The 20,506-nt window shown below is 41.9% G+C and overlaps 1 protein-coding gene and 1 long non-coding RNA gene across 2 annotated transcripts in view; one reads left to right on the forward strand and one right to left on the reverse strand.

Annotated features, from left to right (window-relative positions):
• Window positions 1-19,866, forward strand: part of LOC126405020 (uncharacterized) — a 100,310-nt gene extending 80,444 nt beyond the window's left edge. The window contains exons 5-6 of the long non-coding RNA XR_007571548.1: window positions 16,875-16,958; window positions 19,766-19,866. This is a non-coding gene — a long non-coding RNA (uncharacterized LOC126405020). The remainder of the gene's footprint in view (window positions 1-16,874; window positions 16,959-19,765) is intronic.
• Window positions 704-19,583, reverse strand: LOC126405015 (C1q-related factor). Its single transcript, XM_050068507.1, has 2 exons — window positions 18,486-19,583; window positions 704-2,532 (listed from the first exon to the last, which is right to left on the reverse strand). Exons 1-2 carry the CDS (start codon window positions 19,092-19,094, stop codon window positions 2,353-2,355), a joined length of 789 nt encoding a protein of 262 aa, XP_049924464.1. The 5' UTR covers window positions 19,095-19,583; the 3' UTR covers window positions 704-2,352.
• Window positions 19,867-20,506: the final 640 nt, after the last annotated feature.

The following is a 20,506-nucleotide window of genomic DNA, read 5'->3' on the forward strand; positions in this document are numbered from 1 at the left end:
CACCCTAAATCGGCACCAGCCCCCCTCTCCTTCTGTCTGTCTTCCTTATATTTCTCTTTACCCTCTCTCTCCCTATCTATCCCTTCCCCATTACTTCTCTCTGTGGCCTACTCTTTCTCTCGTGTCTCCATCTGTCTTTGTCAAACCATATTCCGCTCCTCTTCTATCTCGCTCAATCTTTCCTCCCCCTGTCTTTTCTCCTTGGTCCACACTTCCTCGCTGGGTATATCATGCCTCTGTTGATGAGAATCTGTGAAAAGACGCCGTGATTGCCGATTGAGGAATAGCCTGCATTTCCTTAAGGACTCATCAGCATTCAGGAACGGCATTTTACTCTACTGGTGGATGTTGCTAAAGTTGGAGGGTCTTTATCTCTGAGCGCACCTTTACAGATGGAGAGATTCAGACATTTCTCCCTCGACACCCATCTCCCTAAATATACTTTACTTTTTGGAGAGAAAAGAGAGATGAGGGACTTGCTGATAAGATCTTTTTTTAATGTTTGCACCGACAGGCCATTGTTAAAATTCGCAGTTTAAACAGAACAAGAGGCACACATTTCCAGTCATGTTGTTTGCACTGTAGTTAGTTAGTCTCACAGAGCAAATGAGATCCTTTACAAATCATTTTCCCTAATTAGCGTATTTGGGATACAAGAATTCTCTTGAGACAAGTCACTCAAAAAATCCCATTTATTATTTAAATGTATTCAACAATTCCAAAAGATAAGATAGACAAACATGTCATAGATTTCATTTACAAGCTGTTTGTTCTTCTCATCATATCTATAGAGGCTCCCCACCCTACAGAGCACAATCTCATTGGCTGCTGAGGAAAATATCTGTCATTGGCTGTAGCACAGAATAACTCTGGAAAAAGAACAATGTAGCTATATGGCACGGCACATGCTAAAATGCGGACTCACCGGTATGCACAGACACATACATACTCACACGTGCAAACACACGCTCGCATACACACATACGTACAAACGTGCAGTCATGATTGACCACTCACCCAATCAATTTCATTCTCAAGCAAGCTGTCAGGCCGCCATGTTGAGTAAATATTACCATAATGCCTGTGTGTCAGTGAGTATGCAGCTAATGAATGGATGACATCCAGTGAAGCTCAGAGACACTGAAACAGAAAAATTGCCCACTCACTGTTGCTGTGCCTGAACGCCCCCTCCACCCCCCCACCATCTCACTCACTTCTGGCTCTTTCTGTCTCCATCTTTGTGACTTTCTTCCCCCTTGCCCTCCACTTCAGAAGCAACCTTTTTTTTTTACAGCGCGAGAAGGCTCAGAGGTCAGCGCAGCAAAGAAGAAGAAAGAACTCCTCAACTAGGTCACCTCTGAATCTGAAGATTTTGCTTCATCAATGGCTGGTGGTGCCGAGTAGAGCATCTACACAAAACTAGAACATCGAGGAGACGATTTGAACTCTACTTTTAATCCGTACAGCAGGAGGACATTGTGTGTGCGCGAAAATAGTGTGAGGTGGTTTCGTGGAAAGGATTTTTCTATATGAGATGTTTCCTTTTTCAGATACATTAGAAGGTACAGTGCAGAATGTATTGTTATTCTCCACATGAACAATATATAGTTACCTTGCTGTACCCAGCGATGACGAAAAACACCCACTGCCATGAAATACTGACAGTCTTAAAGATTTCTTTTCCAGCTGTTAGATGTCTGAGCTGCATCACAAATAACATCTCACAAAATCCATTTTCTCAGTCAAACAGGATATCTTCACAAGGGACAAATATATTCTTCTTCTTTTTTTTTTTAATCTCATCTGTGTAGAATATTATGCATGTCTACAAAATAAAAACACACTCTAAGGAAAATTGCACGGAACAACACTACGAGTTTCAGTCAATCGAGTCCACTGACAGCACAGCCGACTGTTGCCGCTGTGGAGAGAAGAGGTGAGATCATCCACTTTTGCAGGGTTTTCATTTTTGTTGTTGATATTTCTGTGCAATGGAGCAGGGCTGAAGAGGAGAGACACTGAAAGCGAGGAGCTTCTGACACGTCGGCTTTGTGGCAAGGAGTGTGGAAATACCAGCCCACCTCCACCCTACGTCCCACTCCTCCCACGCCTACCGCCCAGCCCCTCTCAGTGCATCCTCAGGAGCTTTGCATCCAGACTCGGCTACAGAGCCTGGATGTCTTGGCTGATGGATACGAAGCAGAGGTGTCCGTGATGATGGAGAGAATTAGGAAAACTAGAAAGCATTCCGGCTTTTAACACACACACACACCCACCCCCAACCCCCCAACTCTTTCTCTCAATCTCTTCCTGTCTGACTGTCTCTGTGTCTGTCTCTGTGTCTGTCTGTTCTCAGTCTGCGTAGAGGATGAAGCCAGAGAAGGTGCTGTACTTGTTGTTGTTTCCTCCATGGGCTTTGCCTCCGTCTAGTTTGATGTAAACCTCGTCACCTGCGTCCAGATGGAGGATGACGCTGTTGGAGGCGTAGTCATAGTTCTGGTCAGCATCTTGGGCAATGGCACTGGCACGAACCTGGAAGAACAGGGACAGATGTAGGAGAATGGGGAGGCTTGTTAGTTGCAGTACATATGAAGATATTGGCTTCATTCATGAAGTAAATCTCACAATTAGGTTTTTTTTATTTTAATGACATAAAATGAGCTCAGTTTTTCTCAGATGATGGTCTGCAGAAAATACACACAATGATCAAAATGTTTTAGACATACAGTAAGTGGCTGATTTTTTTTTTCTTCACTGATGTTGTTTTTCTCTTCAAGAAACATTAAAAAAATCAACCCATTCCCCGGAATAAATGTTGGCATTGTACATTTTTGAAAACCACAGATATGTAACATTTGTCTGTTATAATGTACAGTAGTGGACATACTGACTTAAATATTTCATAATGTTTTAACTATAGTGTGGCTGCGGTTAAAGCTACCATCACTATATCCAATAGTACATAAGAGAGAAATCATGTTCATTTGCCTCCTCCTCTTAATACTTACTTACATACTAATGGCATATGCTATTATCCACCACGCCTGAACGAACACAACCACTCAGAGCTGAGGAGTCTCTAACGCAGCTATCAATCATGTCAATCACTGCTCGTGAACGTTGGTAAAACTAAGCAGTGTTGCTCAAAGGTGAATCAAGATTCTGTTACTGCATTGTCTATTTCTTGCCTCAAATGTTTTTATACACATATCTTAGTGTAATGTTAGGCTGTAAAATGAGAAGGTTTACTCCAGCTGGTGGGTGATGCTTCATTTTGGCTCAACTGTTTGCCTGCAACATGGCAGCCAGGTCACAAAATGCTGCTGGGTACACTACAAGGAGGCTGAGGAACAGGATTTGTTTCACACATTATCTGTCTCATGCACTAATGCGTGGCTATAGTGAGTTTGAGCAAATATGACAAAAACTTATTGTGATAGAAGTTACCAACTACCTTTTGAATATGTGGTTATGTTTAGGCACAAAAACCACTTGCTTAAGGTTAAAAAAAAAAAAATCATGTTTTGGCTTAAAACACCCATTTTAGTGGCACAATTGCAGCTGGAATTGCCAGCAGTGTCTCACTAAAACACAACAGGTTTTGTTGTTTGTTGATCGTAAAAAGTGGCCTGCAGTGACCTGCAATGTCACAACCTTCTCACCTATAGGTGTCATGCCGTACACCAGCCCCTCCACCTCCCGCTGACTAAGTCAGATCATATACATGTAATCACAACCACATCACTCTCGAAATGTTGATATGAAAATAATGAAACATACCCATGGTTTGCAGAAACATACAATTTCTTCTAGCAACTGGGCTGTCAAAAATGCCTCATAAATCTCACAATGATTAAAAACTACACCCCTCCTTCTTCCATGATCTAAACATCATTACATTTGTATTGATATCTGTTGATAAGGTTATAAGATATTCTGCTAATTAACTAGCTAACAAACAACTGAGACAAAAAGTGTGGAAAAATAAACATGTCATAACTTCTGGCAGAAGTAACGAATGGGCAAACAAAGAAAAAACACTAGAACAACTGTCACTAGTCTGAAAAATCACTGTGCTGCCACACCATCACAGAGTAACATTTGTTGCATGGAGGGAAAATGTACCATGTACCAAAATGATTAAAAGAAAAGCTTAGATTTTCAGTATATTTTCTGAAATAATGTCACAGAGTTTTTCATTTTGAAGTTAAATGAATTACTGGAGACAACAATGGCACAAATGGTTCTTCATATTGATATTAAACCTACAGGACCAACCAGAGGGTCAGTCAAACCTCAGGCCTTTCTGTCAAGCAGATTTATGGGTTCAATCAAGCCAGCAGTCTTCCACAGAAGACCTAACATTCAACCTTGGAACAAAAGGTCCGCAGAAAGAGAAAGTCTCAAAAACTCAACAACAAGGCTGGCTCTGTGGGCTTCTTATTGTGGTGGAAGCTACTGAGAAATATAATAAACGGAGCATGGCGGACGCCTACTGAATATAAGCAGAATAACGCAGAGTGAGGAGTGACAAGAATCTCTGGAATGAGTTTGCATATCATACACAAATTTTTATCGCTATGTTTGCCTTTGTCTGAGCGTATTTCTCTGTGTGTGTGTGTGTGTGTGTGTGTGTGTGTGTGTGTGTGTCCCTGAGTGTGTATCCTGCCAGTCTGGCCATAGGACATTTGGAGCGGATTCTAAATAACCTGTCCTGGCTAATTAAGACCTCCACCACAAACATGCTCTCTCTCTCTGGGGAGGAAAGTGTAGCTGCGGTGCCAAATGGGCGCTGAAACAATAGCTGCGTTTTCAAGCGTGAGTGTGTGTGTGTGTGTGTGTGTGTGTGTGTGTGTGTGTGTGTGTGTGTGTGTGTGTGACAGAGACTAATTGTACATGTTATCAGCAGCAATGACTTACTCTAAAATGCTGCATCCCAAGTTGAATTTCTAAAGACATGTAACGGTTTGTAGCCTTCTCTTTGCCAAATAAAATTTAAGGAGGGTGAGCCGAAATAAGAAAAGGCAGTGGCATACAGTGAAGGTCACAGACAGGATGTTGCTTTTGCCTGCTGCAGCCTAATTAAATATGATCCTCCACAAAAGTCAGACACGTATAACTTATTCAGTAAAGTGCAGTATTTGGACAGTGACATACAGTATTTTCTGTCACTTTGGCTCTGAAATCAAGCACATTAGATTTGGAACTAAGTGCATACTGAAGACAAAACTAGAGATATTGTTTTTTTGTTTTATTTTTTATCTCATGCATTTTTCTTCCTCCCAAAACCTTGTGCCTAAATTACCTGCAATGCCACTCCACCATCCACAGTTCAGTCGGAGATTTGGGTGTGTAATGCTAGTGAAGGCCATTGTAGCCTTGAGCAGAAATGAGGAGCGGGCGGTAGAGGTCTGGTAACCTCGCTTCTTTCCCTCAACTGACCTCACTTTAGGCAGTTTGTCAGAAATTGTGCCGCTCCCTCTGGAGCATCAAAAGGCTTTCACAACTTTTTTTTAACATATGTGGAAGTGCTCCCCAAGACCTGTATAATCAGACTTTGATGTGGAAAATTGGTGCAGTCCCCCATTAAACAATTACTGTAAGCTGAAAGCTCTAAGAAGGTGTTCACATTCACATCATCAACAATATAGGAACCTTCCCAAATTGAAGACCATACTGCAGGATGGAAACTAAGGGCTCATTTATGCTTATTGTTAGATTTGTATATGAATAGAGACAGAGCCTTCTGCCCATACTCTGCATTCATGTCTTCTGTTCATTGCTTTTGTCTGTATTTGTGCATATTTTCTGAAGGCTTACAGATACGGACAAAACGGAGTAGTACCAAAAAGGCAGTGTAGAGTAGTTCAAGCGAGAAAAAGATATTTTAAAAATGGCGGAACAGAACAAATCGGTAACATAGTGAAAGAATGGTCAGTCCACATGGTCAGGCCTCACAAATCACTGCAGTCCACAACGCTGCCTTTGTTAAAAGGTACATTATTACAGTGTCCTCCACCATTGCTATGTTTGTTATCTTTAGAAACATTTGACTCCACCCTCTCGTTTTCGTCAGATGGATTTATGTGGCATAGATACATCCATTAGAGTGTGCAGTAACATCTAAATGTTTGAAATGAACGTCTATTTTTGTACATAAAGGGTGTATAAATGAGCCTTAAATGATTTTATTTGCAGTGTCCAAATTAGCATGTGTGTTATTTATTTGCCAAGGACCAAACTGAAGGCAAAAAGCCCCTGAAACAGGCAAGACGGAAATTAGGCCACTGTACAGGCCCAGCAGAGCATCTCCATGACTGTGGCTCTGTGGGTCATAAACTGCAGCTAATAATGGACCACAAACGATTTAGAACTAAACGCTGACTTCATTTACATTAGTGTCAGGTAACTTTGGTCACCTAAAACTGACTATAAAAATGATTATAATTCCTAAACTGTCGCACCTAGCATTAAAGTGTGTTTTGGGTGATGTGATTGCAGTTGGATAGTGCTGACCACATGACAGTACAGGTGGAAATGCACCCAAAACTGTGGATGGATTGTGATGCAATCAGCCAAACCACCCAAGTGGTGGTTTTTAATCCACATTCAACAACTATGTGGGCAGAAATACGTAATCATGCACGGCTGTTCCAAGCCAACAAGAGAGCAGCCATTAGCCAGTTAGCAAGTTAAGCTGCCAACAAGAAGGCAGTAAAAATGTTTATGGATATTCAAGACACTCATAGATTGAGTCAAGGCAAGACCAAGTGCCTGCTTTCAATATAATCCAACAAAAGTGTTCAAGCAAAACTTTGCAATGTATTTTGCAACCAAGTCATTTACGAAGCAATGGCAAAGCAGTTGGTGAAGAACAGCTACAACTGATCAGTTGTTTGAGCTGGACAGAGTGCTTGGATCTCAATGTGGACACTGGAGACACATATTAATACCAGGTGTAAATGTAAAATGATATTTCCATACAATCTAGATACAAGATGCAATTTAATACAAGGTGGTGTGAGGAGGCTCTGCGTTGGTACATCAACCTAATAGGCATTTTTTCAGAGCAGAGCAAAACTTGTGGCACTCTCCAAATGCTTACAGTCTGCACAGTATTTCCGTGCTATTAAACAGTTAGTAACAAGGAGAACTGCATCGGTCGTAACTTAAATAGAATCGAACTAAAAGATCATTATTTTCTCTTGAGATAAAAAAGAAAGCGCTGTACATCCTTTAAAGTATCCATTGGTTAAATAAGCCAATTAGTCACTTAGTCTGGTCGGTAAGGTTGGATCAAAATCAATAGTTTACGTGCATTTGAAGTATTTTCTTGTGGCTCATTATCAGGTCTCCAAAGTCCATTCTGGCCCTTACCTTGGCTCAGTGTTTGTCCACACAGCTTTAAATGGTGGCTTTTCGAGCGGGTGTTGTCAAGCTGGCCCAACAGGCGGCATAGAGGATGCCCAATAATTAGTTGGCCTATTTAAGGAGAGCACACAACAGGCATATTGACAAATGTTCGGAGAGGCCAGCTACTGACAGAGCTCTCCTGCACAAAGAGAATAACTGTTGCCAAACCTAACAGGGAGCCTGGAACAGGTTCTCCTGACATTTAGATATATTAAAGTAATAAATAATCCACAGTTAGTTTCTATTTTTGGTTTGTTTGTTAGTTTTTTATTAATGTCGTCTACAATTCCCAGATGTGACTCCTCGAACACTGTGTTCAACGGATTCTGTTCATGAAGCTAAGTTTGATAAAGACTTTCCATTATGCTCATGTCTATAATGCATTATAAACATATTTATAATGCCTTATAATCTACTTATAGCACCATATGATTATAGTTACAACTCATTAATATTCATAACGCTTCATGGAAAAAGTCATAGCACATTATAAAGTGTTCGATAATGCCATATGACCAGATAATTTAGTGTTTAGAGTTTGTGAAGGAAACATTACACAAGTGAAATGTAAATGTTCATCGTAAATTCAAATTAGGGTATTGGTGGATAATGATCCTGAAAGCCATACTTGAGTAAAAGTACAGATTTCTCACCAGAAAATGTCTTTGGCAGAAGTTATCTATTAGAATATTACTTGTGTAAAAGTATCTGATATTTACTGTACTTATGTACCAAAGTCATTTTATGATATTAAAGGTATTGAAGTATTGAAAGTAAAAGTACGTAAAAGTAAGTAAAAATAAATGCTGTTAATAGAACAAAGCAAGCGATCATAATTTTAGAATGATGGAGTTTATTTCTTCGCAAGATGTACACCACCTAAATGGAGTGTACATTGCACTTGAATTAAAAACAAGTTGTTCCTTCCCTTCCTCCCTTCCTTCCCTATTTTGTAGTTAGTAACTAAGATGCTCACGGGAAATATATTGGGGTAAAAGTATGTATATTGTTTAGGAAATGTAGTGGTATACAAATGAAAGCTGACAGAAATATAAAAACTCAAGTAAAGTACAGATACTCCCAGAGAACACAAAGTATTCATTATATTACAACACTGACTCTGACCTTCCCAGTACTAGTTTAGCAGTTCATAGTCATACTCTTTATATACAGCTGCAGGTAAAGTAAAATGGTTGCAGGTATGGTCTATAATTTGAGTCAAGTGTGTCTTCAGAGTGAGTTTTTGGAGGAACCATTACATTAGTTAAAGGTAAATGTCCGTCATTTAGTTGTTCATCATTGAGAGGTTGTGCCAAAGGGCTCGATTTCTGTTATGATGAGTGAAACAAACAAATTAATTTCATAATGTTTTGTGTGTTGTTCTTACATAGCATTGATATATTTTTGTTTACCTTACTAAAAGCAAACAGTGACCACTTATAGTGATGTCTAACTAGCCACACCTTAGGATTTTCATAACTTCACTTAAAGCATCCAATGACCACTAAAGGTAGCTCATAACAAAAGTATAATGCATTGTAACAGTTATTAGAATGCATAATAAAATGATTATGTACAACAGCTGTGACCATTACAATACACTTAGATTATTGCAAAAAAAGTGTCCAGCCATTATGAAGTATGATGATACTAGACCTCATAACTCATTATGAAATGCTTTATAATGTGTAATGGTTATTGTTATAAAGTATTCTGAATATCTATGAGTGCCTTTAGCTATAATTATATGGTGCTAAAAGCAGATTTGAACACATAAGTATGTTCATGATGCATTGAAGACATGGGCGTCATAGAAAGTGTAACAGGATGTTCTTCCTATTGTCTTTTCTGCCATAATAGCTGTCACTGTTAATACTAAACCCTCCCATCATCTTCTATTGCTTTTTTACTACCTGCTTTTAGAAACATCAAAGTGTGCAGAGGTGTGCAAAGTCCTTCACGAGTTGAATATTCAGTAGTTTGAATCACTGTTACGGTACGTGATAGACTCAAGAAACAGCAAATCACTCCTTACATTTATTTATTTTGAAGGTGTAGATGTTAAAAGCCTGTGATAGAAACCAGAATATTTCGTAAGAGAAGCATGTAAGAGTCTTAAGTGCTTTTCTCCCGAGCAACACAATGACAAACAGACAGTTACACCTGAGGCTAGAGTGAGTCTTTCCTGCACCACTACTGTAAAAAGCATTTAAGTGGAAAGGTGCCATATCTGTGACACCTTATATTGAACCTGGCCAAACCAGGCTGTGTGTTACAGTATGTCGGTAGAATTAGATTAGAGAGCATCTTTTCATAACATTTCGTCTTTGGTGGGACAACATTTCTGCTAATATCACAGCATAAATCAACACGGTGAGTGCTGACACAGTGTTTCTCTGTGTCACTGGGTGAGAGGGAAAACTATTTATGACCATTATTAACACTGATTTTCTATGTTAAATACAGGAATCCAGCATGGACTGCAAAATTATTCTCATAAGTTTTAACATAATGTCGAATTTTAATTGCTTGCAGATAACTGTGCTTTCAGATCATTATGAAGCTTTTAGTCATAGGCCAATATTTTTGCTGGATTTCTTGTGAAGTCTTCATGCAACCCATCAGACATTCTGCGAATAATTTTCAAAGACAGAGCTGGGTTTTTTTTCCATTGCCTTCAGCTCCCCGCATTGAGTTGTGAAGCAGAGAGGAGCAAGGTTGACACTTCTTCAGCCATCTCAACAGAGTTATTGTCAGTGATTTGAAATAAAAACTCAATTTTGTAGTGGTGGGTGAAATGAACAAGAAAAGGGAATATACAAAAAATCTTTATAGTGAGCCAGGTGAAATCAAAAGAACATCAAGCGTGGGCACAACACTTGAAGTAATCTTTGTTCAGAGAGTCATTTATGTTCAGCAACATTTCAGTCCTAATGACCTTCCTCGGGCTGCATTGAGAGAAACTTAACTACATCCTCCAAATCACCTTCTTTATGTTTAAAGACGGAGAAGCTCTGAAGGGTGTGCTTTTTTACAACATGACATGGACAATTGAAAGTCACGTTGGTATGAAACGTGCGAGTGCCGTAAAGGCTAATCTGGATAATTAAAATCTGAGGAGAGGTTTTAAGATGCAGGAGTAATATATGGAATGTTGTACTTTTTTATTGTTTATCCTCCTGATTAAATCTAGCACAGCTCATATCGATGTGCAAACAAACCCTCCTGTTCTGATTCTGAGATGCCAGCGTCCAGAGCATATTAATATGATATGATGTGCCCCGAGCGTGCAAAGTCAACACCATCCTATTAGAGGGTTAGCGCCTTGGGTTGGTGAGGGAGTGGGTGATGATGGCTCAGGAGGATTTGTCAGTTGGGATTTTAATGAAACTTTATCAAAATATTAGCTTTCCAGGTGCTCACACAGAACCTCTGGCAATGTCACAGATGTGTAATATATCTTAAATTATTCTCTTCACTTGCTCTTTAAGGAGTTAAATTTAAGCCGTTTTTATGTGCATGATTTATGCTTTTTTGTTTGTTTGTTTTTTGTGGGGAGGAGGGGCACAATACAAATACAGCATTTTTCCTTAGCAGAGACAGAGCGAGCAAAGCCCTGGTGAAAGCAAACTTTCCTGAAATCCTTCTTCCACAATGATATTTTTGTTTTGTTTTGTTTCTTTGCTCTAATGGTTTTTATCCCCTTCTGAGACGAACTGCCGCAGTCTAGGCCTCCTTCGTTTGCTTTCAGTGATAAGCACGCATGAATAAAGCCTCTCACTATTTTTGAAATAATGATCAGGGAGCTCCTATTGGAGCCATTTTTTCTGTTTTCTTCTTTTGTCTCCAGTGCACACAAGGAACTTGTTAGGGATATGAGGTTCAAATGCAGGGTATGGCAGATATATAGCAAGAGATGAGCAGGACAAACAGCCAACTGGCAGTGCGTGACCTTGACGCGGAATATGTAGAGGAACTTTGACAAGACAAACAAAGCATGAGGCTGTAAGCGCCGGATCCAGCGATGGTAAATGAGGTGTCAGGCGATGTTGTCTTCCTTGTGGCTGCTCGTGCGTGTTTGCATCCGTCATATCGTCAACGTGATGGCTTTGATTGAATAGTACTCTGAGTGGAGACACAGAAAATCAAGGCTGTGCTTGGAGCTTAATAGATAATGTGTGCAAGGGAAAGTGAACTGGGGATTCTCTTAACTTGTGCACAGTATAACTATGAATATGAACATCACAGTTATCAATAATAGAGCTGTTTATGTGAGGGATCTGAGATGAATTTGTGACACATTTTAAAATACTGACGGTTCACGGCTGCACAATAAAGTGGTATGGTTATTTTTCTTCTTACAGTGAGCCTCTATTGAAAAGGCAGTTTCCATTATTTTTATCCAGCAGCTGTAGTGTGTCCTTAATAGAGTGCTGTTTATGAAAATCTTGACAATTTGAAGTTTTATCTGTTGTGTCTGGTGCAGGAGGAGCTGGTAATGTCCCACTGGGACATCTTACAAGAGGCTTTGTCACTGTGACAAGGACATGTCTTGTGGCTTCTCTGACAGGGATTTGTTGACTTGATGTTGAGCCTCCATTTTGGATCAACGAGTCTATTGGTCCTCTTTAAATCAAAGTGTACTGCCGTCTAATTGTGTTTGAACATTCCAGCCGTGAACCGCATGCTTAATAGCAGCTTAGATATCTTGCCACCACTATTGAGCCCGGTCCAACATTTCACTGCGCCGCACAAACAAATGCACACACAGAAAATGAAGGAGAGAAATGCACGTACATCCGTGTGCATTTTTGTGCATACGCATGAGATGCAATTTTACTGAAATAATGAGAACAGGAAACTACAACGGGTTGTGAGAGAATTGTGGTGTCAGAAAGCTCTGGGTCTCCCATGTGTTACAGGTTTATTTGTCGAAGGAACCTAAGTGAAAACATGATAAGAGGAATGAAATGGTAACAGGAGATTTGCCATCTGTCAGACGAGAGTAGGAAAAGGCTTCCTGAATTAATTTCACCAGCTGTTCTATTTGTACCTGCTCAGCCTCCTTTGAAACAGAATGACTTTGCTGCACAAACCTCTCGCTGTTTATGAAATTGCTTAAACTAATGCTAAAGGTGAGTCTGGAGTCGGGCATTAGTTCATTAGTTTATCACATGCACCACTGATGTGTAATCCAGATATTGAAGAAGCCTTTTGGAGGCCAGAATTACAGGATTGTAATGAAGGGCATAAGTTTTGTTTCATTGCTTTGGTACTGAGGGAGGGCACATATGAAAAAGAGGTTGAGGGGTCCTCTACCACGAAATTTTGAGCGTCAAACGTCGTCCTCTGCTACTTTAATGTTTTTATAGGGGCTGACGAATGCACCTGTTCTAAATATTGAGGCGGACCCGTCTCCTGCATTCCCCCTAAAATCTAAGCCTATGACTGCAATTGTAGCAGTGGCAACAAAGAGGATGAAAGCAAGTCCAAGCCACTGAAAGAGGCTTGTAAGAGGAAACAGTGGTGGGGAAAAAGAGGCATCAACTTTGACCTGCAATCCAGCCACTCTTTTCTTTCCTGTGTCCGACTCATCACTCTCAGTTAATTACTGAGATACACAGCACTGTGTGCCTCTAGCCCCAACTGCAAACCCACAATCACTGCCCCCGGCATTGTCTGAAAAGAGACTTTTACTGCAAAATTTCCAACCTTTGTTCACACTAAGCCTGTTTTTCCAGTGTGCTTCCTAGTAACCCTGAGGCACTGAGATTTTCCCTTTTTTTTTCTTAAAATGAAAAAAGACTCCTCTAAAATGAGGCAAAGAGCGTTTCCGTATGTATTGGACGAGAGACAGCTTTGCTATGACATGCATTTTTCATACAGTAGTCGATTAATCCTCTCTTACTGGGTGAATTTTGATGTCTTACCCATATTAATTTTATGGGGGTGGGGGGTGGCAGGAGGTGTTAAACACATTGATTTATGTAGCAGACTGTGAGTCATTTGAAGCCATTGACTTGCTGCTTTCCTGTGAAGAGGGAAAGGATAATTGTGGGTATCACTGAAGACTGAATTCGGGGGACGGCTAAATGTCAGGGGCGTGGGGAGAGACAGAGAGAGATGTTTGCATAAGAGGGCCAGGGGCACTTGTCTATCTCCCATATGGCCCTCATTATAATGAAGACTTGTGAGTCAACACCATAGCATCCTTGAGTCAGCCAGCCACAGGAGACAATCCATAGCCTGTTTTAGACCGTATGTTCTTGCTCTTGCGAAAACACGAGACATTATAGCAGTTTTTCATGAGCTACTTAATCTGAGATGCCAGCACGGGGAGTGTGTGCACTGCTGGGTTCTAATAGCTCTCTATTTGAGGAGCTCAGTGTAAAATGTTTTAAAGTAATAGGATTATTAAAGACAAGTGGTGGGCAGTTTTCAAGCAAGTTTTGAAACTTCACCAATAAATGATAGATTTTCTTCCCTGTGCTTGCAGATGACAGCTCGATGTCATCTTGACATTTCCAATCTGTGTGGTATTTCCTAACAACATGGGCCAATCTTCATTTGATAGCCCTCGCACCTAATTAGACCAGCTCTAATGTTCCACTCGGCAGAGTGTCAAATCCAATGTCCAATTACACAGCAGATCAAGGCCAAAGGTCCGCCTCCACTACCTCTCGGGCTGATTATAGAGGATATGTCACGGTATACATCACACAAGAAGAAATGATTCTGTCAGAAGAAGGGAAGAGACACGTACATGCACGCACACGCATGCACGCATACACATAAGGGGATCAATACCGCAGGCAAAGAGGCTGAGGGACTGAGGGTGGCTCTCTCAAACCCTGTCTGTCTATTTCAGACAGAGTCTCTCTGTTACACCGGGCAGACACACAGAGGCCTCTCAGTGCTGAAGTCAGACCACGATGAAGAATAGCAGGTCTGAACATTACCAGAATGTTAAAATTAATCAAGTCTAAGTATTGCTGTATGTGTGTGTAGACACCTTGTGCGTTTAGTGCTTGCAGTCACACTTTTGCTTTCATTTTTGGACTGGAAAATACAAAATAATGTATCTTGTGAAAAATCAATAAAGACCACAGCCCATCTTGAGTGACAAGCTATTGAATGGAATCTCTTTTTGTTATTCACACCTTTCTTTGGAGCATATAACCTAATCAAACAGAGCAGGCCCTCATCCAGATGGCTCAGCTCCTATGTTTAATGTTGGGATTGACACCACGTGCTAAACACAATGCGTGGGTTTCACCTGGATATACAGCAGCAGGATAAACAGTCTTGGTCTCATGTGCACCAGAGCTGAAGACCCCCCCTGGAGGTGTCTATGATAGACCGGGGCGAATAGCGTCAGAGGGAAATGACACGCGACTGAACCTGAGCAACACTTAAGGCAAAAAAAAATAAAAGAATCTCTTTGAAGCAAGGTGAGCGTAAAACAAAATCTAAGAGAAGGATGGCACGCTCTAACTCATTCTGCTATAGTGCAATGCATCACTTGAGAGCAATGAAGAATATTGATGGCATTGTGTGTTAGCAAATCGATTCTGTGATACCGCAATCTGGATCCTGTTTTGCTGTTTTCTTAAAGAGAAGTTTTCCTTTTAAGATGAAAACTTTCTGCTCCTTTAGAAAAGTGAGCTCCTGTAGACCTGACATAGAGGAGAGATGGAGGGCAGTGCACAGTCGGGGTGGGTTGAGGCAGCAGTGGGTTAGGAGAGGGGGGGCAAACATGCACGTATGCGTGTGCGTGTGAGCATGTGTGAATGTGTGTGTATGTGAGGAGGAGACTGCAGCGGTAATTGCAAAGGAAGAGCCATGTGCACGAAGGACGTTGAAGCTTATTAAAGGAGGAGACAGAGTGATTATTCACTATGGTCCTCTTGAGAGACTGACGCTGAAGTCATTGCTTTTAATTAACTCTGAAACGGTTTTGCGGATTAATAACAATATTAAGAAGGGAATGGAGAGGGGAAGCGCAAACACATCCTGGATCTGGTTCAAGCTTTTTAATTACAATTAAATAGACTGGATGGCACAATAGCACAATAACTATGTCTTTTCTGTCCCCTTTTCTTTCTCCCCCTTCTACTGTGTCCGGTGAATTTGTCTTCATTGTCACTGCTGTGTCTCTCAGGATGTGTCCAAGACAGGTTATAGCAAAGTGTTGATTTACTGGAGAGAGTTTAGGATTGGTTGGAATATTTGGCACGCGTGTAAAAGAACAGGCGACGAAGAAGCCAAAAGAGTGTGTGGAGAGGAACTTGGAAAGCGGATGAAATGTACTGTGCTGAAAATAGATTTCTTATTTGTTTGTTTACCAGGAAGCTCACTTTTTTGGTCGAGCTTGAAAAGTATCAAAGTTATGGGGACAGTGTTGGGATTCATGCATTGCAGTCTGGAAGTGGAAGAAGAGGGGAAGAAATAACCCATGGATGCTGATGGTAGACACAGCTTGTAAGAACCCCCGGAGTGGGAGGAGCACATGCTGGATGAAACAGCACTGCAGGGCCTGGAAGCCCGCTGCTTCACTAAAGCCAAAAGATGATAAAATACTAGTATTGTCTGCAATTCCCTGGCCTCCCCTGTCCCAACTCACAGTGTAGCTTTTTGCAGCCTTAATGAGCTGAGGAAAGCACCAGTGTGACTGTCGGAGCTTCAGTTTGACTCTCAGCACTTCATCAATGATGTAGCATAAGTTGGCCCCAACATTTATAACCATTCACACTCATTTACACAGTCAAAGGCTCTGGGGCCTTCTCCATCAGCCAAACACAAAACCTAATAAACACCACAGCGAGGGGACAGCGTGTTTATGCATAAGCTGTGCACAGGACAGAGGAAGACAGAGGAAGAGACGCACTTTATAAACATTACGCGGGTCTCTGGAGATACACACTGTGTGCGTCTAACTTAAGTACCTCCACACCCTCCTCTAGGGAGCACAACGAAGCAGGAACAGAAGGCGTTTTATAGGAACATATGTTCTTCTTCCTCTATTATATATCAATGCTTTTACGCCCACCCATAAACATTACTGTTGAGTGAGACATTATATATAGAAGGCGATTGCTGTAACTCTCTTTTTTTTTTGCTGGGTGTGAACTTGGCGAGGTGAAAGAAATTAACCTCTGGCTGCTTTGGTGAGACTGCAGGTTCACTCCACAGAGCCGATGCCAGCTGTTATTTTATCTCCATCGTGCACATATACACTCATACAATACTGTACTGTAACTGTGTGAGAGCTTTGAGCTTTAATCTAACTCTGTGTTTCTAAATAGATTCTTTTAATTCCACTGGCAAAACATTAATAACTTAAGAAAGTGAAATTATTGTGATGTGACACAGGCTGCTGGGCTGTTATGTGAAATGACAGTTGAAGGACCATATTTAGTGGATTTTAACTAATACTCTTTATTCACCTTATCTCATTGCAGAGCTCTGTGTTTCTGGCTGTAAAGCAAGCTGGTGATGGCGAATCAGAAACAAATAGACTACAAATGATGCATTTCCTGTCCCCTGTAAGTGTGATCTCACTTATACAGTAAGAAAAAATGTCTGTAACCATGTCAGCATATCTCATTACAACACTGTGTGTACAACACATTTTGAGCACAGAGACTATTATGATGGGGAGAAATAAAGTGCAGCTGAGTGTGTGAAGCAGGCAGTTAAAACTGAACAAGCATGACAATGTGTGAGATGCAATGCAGGCAACCTCATAACTTCTGCTTTCTCATGATTTCTCATCAATATAATGCACTTTAGGACAGATGTCAAGTATTTCGAAACTTTTTTTTTTCTTTTTTTGTGTTAGTTTTGTGGTATCAGATGTGAAAGTCTTTTTTTAATGTAAGGTTGCTTCTTTGCTTCATAACATTAATAAATTTTCATGTTTTTCATAATACTGTCAACAAACTATATGAAAGAGACGCAGTTGCAGCTTGAGCAAACAAATCGAAACAATATCTGCAATAACTGCAGCGTAACATCCATCTTTTTTACGGGCAAAACGTATTTCCGAGCCACTTTTGAAGATAAGAGATCTGACGGCTGATCGGAAGGCAGCAAACTACACTGGCACACATTAACCAACCTGAGAAGACCCTCCGGGGCGCAAAATAAAATTAGAGCCCCATTAAAATGATGCATCAAAGAAGCCGAGAATAGATCATGTAGACGTCCTAATGCATTTAACGCGACTGCAAAGACAGATGGGTGCAGCGGTGGACAGACAGCACGATCCGGTGGGCTTGCAAAGACAGGTGTCGTCCAAATATTGTCAGCGAAATTTCTTCGAAATTTCCCCATCCACTCTTTACGCTTATCCACATAATCTAGAAGTTATATGAGACATTTGTAATAAAAGAAACGCGAAGGTAATTAGGTATACACACTGGCTTTTTTATAATAATATTAAGAGAATGACTATGAACTCAAAATAGAGTATAAACACTCCAAAAAAGCACTTAACAATTAATGATAAAATAAAACTAAATGACAGGCGACTACATCAAACATTTCCAACTCCAGCAAATTATTTTTCATCATCACTTTAAAAGCCCCAGTAGATGCCAACACTCCGGCACAAGCTACCATTAAATTGCTTTAGATATTAATCTTATTTCAGACAGAAAACGGAACAACGGATCGATTTCCAAATTTTATAGTGTAAAGGCAAAAAGATCGCTGCGCACTCCCTGTTCAGCCCAAACGGCGACCGTCCTTTGGATCGCGGGACGCGGCAATGTCAGGACGCATCATGCAAAGAGGGGACGCGGATTGCAACCAGTCGACACATCTTTATCTCCAGGCGCGCTGGGTGCCACAGCTGTGCGCTCTGGGCTTTGGAGGCGCACGGCAGATGCGCACGCTTGCTTTACAATGTCACTTTTTATTCACTGGCTTATGAAAAATCGGCTTCATACAGTGTGGATTTTTTTTTAAAAGAGGAGGCAGCGAGGGAGATGAGGAGAGTGAGCATCAGGGGAGTCAGCTATGCTCACACTGTGGAAAGGAAACTCAGAAAAAAGTTTCAAAGCACTAACCTGGCCATTCTTGCAGAGGTCTGCCCACATGCTGGTGCCGTCCCCTCCTCTCATCAGCACATGGTAGATGAAGAAGTATGTGCCCGGTATGCTGCAGATGAACTTGCCCGAAATGCCATCATAGTTGTTGCCTAGGTTGGTGACCACGTCGTCAAACTTGAGGATCTCGTAGCCTTCGTGGGGGTTCTTAAGCCCTGCATAGAAGGCCACCCGAGGCACTGTGCTGTAGGTGGCCGTGCTGATAGCTCCATTCCCCCCCAGACCCAAAATCCCAGTCCTTCCCTGATCCCCTCTGTCACCAGGAGGCCCCACAGGTCCTGGTGGCCCCGGTTCTCCCGGTGGTCCGGGTGGTCCGGGCTTGCCTGGCCTGCCAGGCTTCCCTTGTGGGCCTTGCAGTAAGGTGGAGGGTGGAAGCACGTTGCTGTGGTCGCTTAACGCTTCTGCCTCAGCTTGGAGACCGGTGGAGCTGGTGCTGCTGGCCGGAGTGCCCTTGTTTAAGTAGGGGTCGCACACCATACGACAGGTGCCCAGCATCTCATAGTGGCTGGCATCTGTACCCACAGAGCTGACGAGCACAGGGATGAGGACCACCAGCACCAGGACCAGCATAACCCCTACAGCAGCCGCCACCAGGGTCTTCCTCCCGATGCTGAGTCGGGGAAGGGGCTGCGCTGCCAGCGTGGGTCTCCCGGGGGCGGAAATGGTGACTGCTTGGTGTGGGGAGCCTGTCACCGTCGAAAGGGATCCAGAGATCCCGAGAAGACTTGCAAGAGGACCGGCGAGTGTGTGAGGGTGAGACAGAGACCCACATACACTTGATACTCCTCACTGCTCTGCTCAGTCACACTAAAGTAGGCAACCAGTCATTCACACATACAAAAAGACCCAAGCATACATAGGGAGACATTCAGCCCGTACTTACAAACACAATCTGACTTGTGAGAAGAAGCAAGAAGGATGCAGATCCCAGTGGAATGGAGTGAGAGACAGAGGGAGCGAGAGAGAGAGAGAGAGAGAGAGAGAGAGAGAGGGAGAGAGAGAGAGAGAGAGAGAGAGAGAGAGAGAGAAAATGATGAGAGTGGGTGAGTGTGAGAGATACAGAGCAGCCACTGGATCTGTGTGTGCGTGTGTGTGTGTGTGTATGTGTGGTGAGTTTGTGGTGCCGGATTCTCAGGCTTGGCTTTTTATACGGCGGTAGCAGCGGAGCCCCCCCCCCCTCTGCTCCCCCATCGAGTGAGAGGTTGGTGTGGTAACGTCCCCTTCTCTCTCTCTCTCTCCAGCTCACTCAGAGGAAGGACTCTCATCACATTGCATTTCTTTCTAACACTCTCCTGAACCAGCGAGGAACCAGCACGACCCCCCCTGACCATCTTACTCCCCCTCTTTCATCCTTCTCTCTTCTTCGCCCCTTGCTCTCCTCCTTCTCCCCACTTTTGATGCCATTTCTCACTCCCTTGCTTTCTCCTCTCTCTCATCAGTATCCAGACTCTAAAAATAAAGATGGAGCTGTGGAAAGACAATCTTTTTTTTTCTTTTCCTGGAGGTGGGTTCTAGAGATTCATGCATATATGTGCACAGACACAAGACAACACTTAAATCTGCTTTGCCAGGAAATGCTAGCAGCTTCTCACTCAAATAAAAAAAAAAGGTGCTAATTATAAAACTTAATGCCAAGACGGAATTCATGAGCCAACAGCTTGAACTGTATAATGCAAATTAAAAATGCAACCACACATGTAGGAGAACTGTTTGAAAACTTTTTTTAATGATCTTATTGGCACATTACATAGGGCCACTAAAGGGTAAAAGCAGCCAATCCATCCTTCTGCAAAGGGCCACCGACATTGACTCTGTTCTGCTGTTATTTTATTCCCCTCTTTGCCTTTCCCCCGTGTCAATAACCCTGTTTCTCCACCTGAATGCGCTGACACCGTTTCTTATTGGTGTCTTTTTTTAGGTATTGATTTCATGGTTTTTATCAAATCAAGGGTCCTGGTTGGGAGAAAAAAAAATCTATATGC

This window comes from Epinephelus moara, chromosome 18, assembly GCF_006386435.1.
Source record: "Epinephelus moara isolate mb chromosome 18, YSFRI_EMoa_1.0, whole genome shotgun sequence".
In the NCBI taxonomy this organism is placed as follows: Eukaryota; Metazoa; Chordata; class Actinopteri; order Perciformes; family Serranidae; genus Epinephelus; species Epinephelus moara.